An 8,026-nucleotide genomic window follows, 5' to 3' on the forward strand; every position below is an offset into this window, starting at 1 on the left:
TATTGCAGAAAAGTATACATTCTGCAGTAATGGGACTTACCTGCCTGATCACTCTGGGTTTCTGCCTAAAATCCCTTGTGTGTGTCGGTCAATTAGGATGGCTGAAGATCATTCAGAAGAGAAGGAAGATGGCGGCACCCAGCACTGAAATGCAGACAGGCGAGTTGGCTGGGTTAAGTTCTGCTTTCATTGTAAACAACTTTGCAATGTTTTTTACCAGACATTTAGTATCATTATATACAAAAAGAACTCTATTATAATCATTTTGTTTTTTATATAGAAGTCTATTTATAAGGCAGTGAATCTGACATTCCCTTAAAGTGAAAATAAAAAAATAAAGAGTAAATAAAAAAATAAAAATAAAGAAACCCCCCTTTACTTCTGTACTTACTTCACCATCTTCTTTCTTGTCTTCTGGCTTCTGCCTATGTCATTCGATCCCGTACTGGGCAGGCGCAAGATTGGGTGATGTAGGCTGCTGTAAATGGGGGGGGTTGAGATCGGCTATCAGACATTTATGAGCAGAAGGAGCAGCCAGAAGCTTCCTGAGTTACGTTACGTGGGTATCCCAGGAGGCTCTGCACTCCCAAGGGGAGAGCATCACTTTTTTTCCACCTTCTTTTAACCTCCTGGGCAGTTCATTTCTGTCAAGAGGTACCTTCTTTTGCATGAAATTTTTTTTTTCATTTTAGGCCTTTAGTTCTTAGGCATAACTCACTGAAATATGTCCACTATTTAGTAAATTTAATAATAAACTTTAAATAAAAAAAACGCAAAAATCTGTTAAAACAAGCGTGCATGAATATACCTGTAATATAATTGTACAGTAGCATATATAATATTTATATAATATAATGATCACTTTGTATTGGATTCAATACAGGTATTATGCACTGACGTCATTGGGAACGTAAGCGCACTCGCTGGGGGACAGATCGGACAAAGAGGACGCGGCCAAAGGATGGGATCACATGGCAGGACACTGGGGGACGCCGATGGGCCCAGGTGTTTATTTTTTATGTTTTTAGCTACCCCAAGTATGGGGTTACTGCTTTCAGCATGTTTTTTTTTTACCCTGAGCCACACTCAGGGTTAGCGCCAGGGCAGTTAAGGGTTTCAATGGCAGGGTTGTCCACCATTTTATATTAAGTAAAAATCCTGGTTAGTGGTCCACTTTAAAATTCCCTAAGAATCTTCCACGTTTACCTGTTTGAATGTCAGTAATTGATTCTCCACCAGACCCCATTTTTTAAACCCTCTTTATTTTCCGTGAACGCCTCTAATCATACCCACTTTCTAATAGGAGTGCAACAAGGTTCCAGCAGATGGCGCTGCTAAAAACATTTCTTTGTTAATTTGTTTGGGAGGCGTTCTGGCACCGAAGAAAAAAAACAGTGTTCCTCCGTCGTCACTTCCTTTCACGTTTTCTGCTGCTCCACAACAGCAGGGCTCCGGTGTGAGCCGCAAAGATGCGTATCGAGAAATGTTATTTCTGCTCGGCGCCCATCTACCCGGGCCACGGCATGATGTTTGTGAGGAACGACTGTAAGGTACGAACACTGCTGGTCGCCCGACTTCTGTCTGTGAGAAGGAGGAGGGAGGCAGCATGCGGCGTGACGTCACACATGGACTCCCTGATCTCCTCATGTATTAGAAGCTCTGGGGGCAGAGTGAGGAATGGGCTTCATCTATGGTATAGAGACGAGGCGTGTTGTGTCCTTGTTACCTCAGCTGATATGGCATCACATTTGTTCCTATGGCCTCCTCATCTGATGGAAGTTACATGAGGGGCGCATTGGTGCTAGGAGTGATCAGATGTGCTGAAGTTTTGCATTCAGATGAGGAATTTATAGCTATTCATATGTAGAATGTTCACAGGCCGTGTACTTTTCTGTAGGTTAACCCCATCTATAATGCTATGGAAGTTCTTTCCACCAAAGTTATTATTAATTTTATATAGTGCCAACATATTATGCAGCGCTGTACATTAAATAGGGGGCAAAAACTTGAGCTAGATTTTACCTGGCCAGTCAATGTCTGTGATTCTATAACTGCACAAATTGTATATCACCAACTAGCTCACCTTCACCTACACATTGTAAACCAAGCCCATGAGCCAGTTGACAAATTATATAGCAGTGAGCACCTATGACAACACTGCTCTTGGAGAATGCTCACTGCTGCTTGTAGTCACAGAAAGTAGGGCAATGCTTCTTAATGAGGAACTAAACTGAAAAGTACTCCAATTAAAAAAATCCAATTACCTTCAAACCCGCAGGGCAGTATGATCCATCTGGAGGTCTCTTCCATTGGGTCCCACGTCCTTCCATTTGTCTCCGAGCTGGCACGCTGGGCAGCACTGCTTCGCCTCTTCTTCCTACATCACCCGACGCAGGTGCAAGATCGGGTGACGTAGGTTGGAAAAAAACTCACTCAAGCGCCTCCCGGCATGCAGGGAGGTATCCCAAGAGGCTTTACGCTACCATTCATTCTCGAATGCCTAGGCGATTGAGAATAAGGGGGCTGTGCTGCACCTTTTTTTTTTTTTTTTTTTGGTGTTGCATTTTAAAAAATCCTAAACAAACAGGCTTTTTACTTTACAGTAAAGGGTTGTCTACCCTTTAATGTAAAGTGAAATTTGAGTTCGGATGGGGCATCATGCAACTGCAACATCACATTTGAAAGTAGTGAATTTTAAACTTACGATATCATAGAAACATGGAAATGTTCAGTATGCCTTTTTTTCCTTTTCAGATGTTCAGGTTCTGCCGGTCAAAATGTCACAAAAACTTCAAGAAGAAGCGCAATCCCAGAAAGATTAGATGGACGAAAGCCTTCAGGAAGGCAGCCGGCAAAGAGTTGACAGTGGTAGGTTGTGATTAAAGTTGTTAAGTGAAACTCCCGACAAACTGGAGGGTTTCCTTCTATCACCTTCAGCTGGTTCCCTAGTATAGAAGTAATGCATTGCAGTCTAGAGTTTCCTTAATGTTAGTTGTTTAAGGTATACCTGTAATGTCAGGAATTCAGAAGCTGCTATTGCTGATACATTTGTGAAAATTCTAGGTGTCTGGCTTTGTTGCAAGCCCAGAGTCCCCAATACTTCAATGGCCAAGTTCTATTTGTCATAATTCTTCTGGGTCAGTGACATATGTAAGAGCCATGAATTTGTAGGTGACAGGATCATTAGTTGCAGCTTCTGCGTTACTCCCATGACAAGTTTTCCTTAAAAAATCATTTGCGTAATTCATACCTTTGCAGATTGTGAAAACAATACAGAATGTGTTATGTCCATAGTTACATTTTTTTTCTCTGCAGGATAATTCATTTGAATTTGAGAAACGAAGAAATGAACCTGTTAAATACCAGAGGGAGTTGTGGAGCAAGACTGGTAATTTTTTTTTTTTTTCCTTTTACCTCTTTTTATGGTAATCGCTTATATTTCTATAAAAGCATTAACCTTTGCTTTTACACTATAATGAATATACGTTATGTTTCTAGTTGAGGCTATGAAGAGAGTAGAAGAGATCAAGCAGAAACGACAGGCCCGCTTTATCATGAACAGGTGAGATTTGGTCCGCTTTGCGCTTTGTTTACTTTAATAGTGCACATTTTTATACTTTTTTTTGTTCTAGATTAAAAAAGGGCAAAGAATTGGAGAAAGCCCAGGATATCAAAATGGTCAAACAAAACATACATCTTATTCGGGCACCTCATGCTGGTAAGTTAGCTCCTGTTTCTTTTTTTTTTTTTTTTTAATCGATTTTAAACCCAGTGTTCCCCCCCCTGAAATATTTTTCAGCTGGGTGGGGGGGAAACTGTAGCCAGTTGGTAAAAAAAAAGTGGGCGGGACTAGACACCGCAAATTTAGAGCTCCTAGTTATTTAAGCCATAGATATCCAGTAACCCCTGCTTATTGTGTCAGTATTCTGCCTACCCCCTAAACGTTGTTCCAACTTTCTAATGCCTGGCTTGTTAGAATGTACAATTTTTCCATTTTATTGTATTATGCCCCAACAGTCGAGTGATGTGTATTTTATTCCAACTCCCTAGTGTTCCATGTTTTAATAGTGTAATATTGTGATGTGGCTTAACAAATTAGGCTTAGATTAGCATTAGCAGTAAAAAAAAATGCCCCTCCTGAGTAACTGTTTGGCAACTGCTGGGCACCTGGGATTGGTAACAGAAGGTAAGTGCCTGTAGCGGTAAGCCTAGCATTTTTTCAAGCAGCACTACTTCCTGGCGGGAGGAAAGTGAAGGATAAACGCAGCAAATGCAACCTTACTGCCAACACAAAACATCATGCGTGTGATGGCAGATGGGGACAGGACAGCCAGTGCCCTTCTCTCATCATTACAAAAACTTCCTGTGAAATTTATCGACCCGCAGTATGATAGCTGTGTGTGTAAAGTCTGCTTGTCAGCTTCTGCAGCCTAACAACTCATTGCGTTCAATCCTTTAGATCTCCTAAATTTTTGGTTGTAATTACCTAAAATTACCTAAAAGGACCCTCATAGCTACTAATAACCAACATTTCTTTTATTAATTTCAAAAATTTCAAAATATGGGGATCACGAGTTTAAAAACTTGTGGAAATTGAACATTTGGGTTGCTGTTTTATAAGAAAGTGCACCTAGGAGCCCAAAAACTGAAAATGCAAATTAAGGACCCCCAGGGCCACTTACATAGCAAGAAGCATTGGGGTGGGGACCCCTAAATGTTTTACCTACCTTTCACCAAACTATAATTGTAATACTATGCTGCCCTTTCTGCTTCTGTTCTTTTGAATCCCAAGGTGCAAGTGGGGAACAGATGAATAAACCCCTAAAATGTCATTAGCATGGCATCATAGAACATCATAAACCTCTGCCCATCAAACTATCCGCTTCCCTATCTTGAACCCTAATTTTTCTAGAACAGAGAGGTGCAGATAAACAGAATCATAGGGGCAAGTGGGGGACACTTGGGGCTAACATCCCCAAACTTTCATCACCATGGCGTCATTACATAAAGTCTGCCCATCAAAGCACCCTGCCCTGTTACACATGACTGTACCCTACCAGTACATGAACCCCAATTTCGTTTTGATGGGCAGAGTTTATGTTCTAATAATGCCATTGTGATAAAATTTTAGGGGATGTTATCCACAGATGTTCCCCACACGTTTTCAGTTTCCTACACTACCCACTCCCAGAGAATTTGGGGTTCCAGTACTGGAAGTGGGCAGTAATGTGTAACAGGGCAGTGTATTTGCCATGGTTATCCAAAGGTGTCCCCCCACTGCACCTAGATGTTCAGCTTTGTACACCCCACAATTCTAGGAAAATTGTGGTTCAAAGAAGAGAAGCGTATAGGGTAACATAGTATGAAAGTAAGACACACTCGCGTGCATGCCCATGCCCACTGGGCGGATACATTGTTTATATGATGTGTGTTTTTTTTTTTTTTTGGCTCGGCACAGCTATGAGATGGGGGAGGGACAGCCTGTCCCCCCATCTACTCATAACTGTGCTGTGCTCTTCTCCCTCCGCCTGGCTCTATTCAGCGATCAGCTCTTATCAGCTGAGAACGGAGTGAGCAGAGCACCCTCTCCGGTGTCCGTTCAGAGCTGCTGAAAATGTGCTGGGTGAAATAATCACCGAAGGTGGTCTGGGCAGAATTATGAAACCAATGCTAAATTAATTTTCAGGTTAAAGCGTACCTAAGCTCAGAATTTTTCATTTTACATAAAAGGGTAGACAACCGCCCCCTAATTGAATTGAAATGGGAGCGCAAAGCCTCCCGCAAGGAGCACAAAACCTACGGCTCTTGGGCGCTCCTTCTGCGCATACCCGAGCATCTCAGGCATGTGCAGAAGGAGCCTTTTTGTGCATAGAGAAAAATTTACCTCACGCATGCGCGATGAGATCGGCAAATTTTTTTTTCATCCTACGACACCTGATCTCTCGCTTGGGTTGGGTGACCTGGGATGAAGAACCCGTAAGAAAAGACGAAGATGGCAATGCCCAGAGCGCCAACGCGGGACCTGATACAGGACACCCCGGAGTGATCAGACTAACCTGCAAGATTGAAGGCAGATGTATTTTTTTTAGTTCCTCTTTAAAGCCTCACATACTGCACTATTTGATATCGATATATATGTATGTATCTTTATTTCCAAGCTAGTTCCAGTACCTAGAATATGTGCAGATCTGCATTGTATTTCATAGGGTATATATTTTACGGTTACTGGGGGCTTTGGGTGCTTGTAATATCGGATCCCGTGAGCAAAACAGATAGATCTCGAGAGTGAAGAGTTCAGTGCATTAGACCAGAATTTTTTTTAAGCCAGGTGGGAAGAAGTTGTGGGTGGGTAGCCTGTATGTAGAAACCACCCAAAAACAGCCGAGTGGTGACCCTAGCTAGGAAGGTCTGTGAAGAATTCTGAACCTATTGTCAAAATACCTGAGCTAGCTTAACAGGTTTATTATATCCTGGATAAACATTCTGGGTAGGCACTGAGCTTCTACAACTGCATATGCTTCATTCAGGGTGTTTATGTAAAGCTCTGGTAACGCCATGACAATTGCCTGTGCTTTATTTTGTAGTGACCTAGGCTCTTTACAGCTTAACCCGCTGATTTTTTTCAGATATGTGTGTGAGAAATCTAAAAGTGGGTGGCCACAAAGTGGGCAGGGTAACAAGCAACAAGTTTTTAAACTCTGTTGTTTGTGCCATTGTTATCTAGTAACCCTATAATTGTCAAAAGTTTTTACCATCCTTGTCCCTCCCCATACTTTGTTAAAACTTTCTATTGTCTGTCCCCTTATTATGTCTTTTTTTGCACTGCCTTTGTATTAGCCTTTGTATTAGCCAAACTTCCAAGTATCCTGTGTTTTTTTTAAAGAGTGTAATTACAATATAATATATATTATATATATTTGCAAATGCACTTGATATTATTAACCCCCCCCCCTCAGCATGGATTGTAAAACCAATCTGTCAGTGAGATCCAGCAGCCTGTCAGCTCTGCTTGCACAGAATAGAGTGGAAAAGATACAAAATAACAAAATATACAGATCTTCTGTAAGTGGAGTTGACAGACTGCTGCAAACTAATAATTGCCCTCTTACCTTGCACACAAAGCCCTGCACAGTCCATCATTCTGAAAGCAGTCACAGAGCTAATACATTGGCCACTGAATGGTGGTCTGATGACAGCTGGACATCTAGTGAAAAGTGGAAGGGGCAACACTGGAGAAAAGACTGCTTTACCTTTGGATTGAAACATGGATATTTGTCCTTATACTCCATCTTGTGTAGTTTTGATCAAATACATGTAAATATAGATACTGTTCAGTGATTTTTTTTCCAATCATAAAACTGCATTCATTGTAGAGTTTAAATCATGGGTGTCCAGATCCAGTGCATGTGGGCCACATGTAGGCCTGGATTTTCATATTAAGGATAATTTTGTGACTCTTTTGTAAACCACACATTACTAATTCACTACTAAGAGCAATACAAAAAATGTGTGTGGATCCTGCCTTTGGAAGACTAGAGTAGGACTTCCCTGGCTTATGTGTTTTTAAAACATTCTTTATGCAATAAACATTTTTTCTTTTTAGGAAAAGCAAAAAAGTTGGAAGACAAAATGGTTCAAAAACTACAGGAAGATGTGGATATGGAAGATTCATCATAGAAGTGGATATAAACCTCATGTTTATCTTGTCTTTGGTTCTATTTCTGAACACATGTACAGCATTTCAGGCCATAGTCAAAACTGCATTTACGAAGCCAGGCTGTTCATTTGGTCTGAGAAATAAATTTTTATTTACTCTTAGTGTGTTTCCAATTTTCATTGTATGTGGTAATTACATAAAGGGTAGTTTACAGGCTCTGTCAATCTGTTGTGTTGTGTTCTCACTTACGGATTTGTAATCTGTTTTCAAAAATCAGCTGCTGTAAAATGACCATTGCTCAAGGTCTGCTTTGTCAGATCAATGATTTGTTTAATTGTGTTTTACTATTTCTTGTTAATATGTAGATTA

General features: G+C 40.9%; 1 protein-coding gene across 1 annotated transcript; it reads left to right on the forward strand.

The window, feature by feature from the left end:
• The first annotated feature begins 1,391 nt into the window (after positions 1 to 1,391).
• On the forward strand, positions 1,392 to 7,818 carry RSL24D1 (ribosomal L24 domain containing 1). The gene is made up of 6 exons (XM_072402357.1): positions 1,392 to 1,550; positions 2,755 to 2,868; positions 3,316 to 3,388; positions 3,499 to 3,562; positions 3,633 to 3,718; positions 7,604 to 7,818. Exons 1-6 carry the CDS (start codon positions 1,470 to 1,472, stop codon positions 7,675 to 7,677), a joined length of 492 nt encoding a protein of 163 aa, XP_072258458.1. The 5' UTR covers positions 1,392 to 1,469; the 3' UTR covers positions 7,678 to 7,818.
• Positions 7,819 to 8,026: the final 208 nt, after the last annotated feature.

The sequence above is a fragment of the Pyxicephalus adspersus genome, chromosome 2, assembly GCF_032062135.1.
Source record: "Pyxicephalus adspersus chromosome 2, UCB_Pads_2.0, whole genome shotgun sequence".
NCBI lineage: Eukaryota > Metazoa > Chordata > Amphibia > Anura > Pyxicephalidae > Pyxicephalus > Pyxicephalus adspersus.

Coding starts and splice junctions, on each gene's coding strand:
- RSL24D1 (XM_072402357.1), top strand. CDS start 1,470: ATGCGTATCGAGAAATGTTATTTCTGCTCGGCGCCCATCTACCCGGGC. Junction 2,869..3,315: donor CCGGCAAAGAGTTGACAGTG/GTAGGTTGTGAT, acceptor TTTTCTCTGCAG/GATAATTCATTTGAATTTGA. Junction 3,389..3,498: donor GGAGTTGTGGAGCAAGACTG/GTAATTTTTTTT, acceptor TTATGTTTCTAG/TTGAGGCTATGAAGAGAGTA.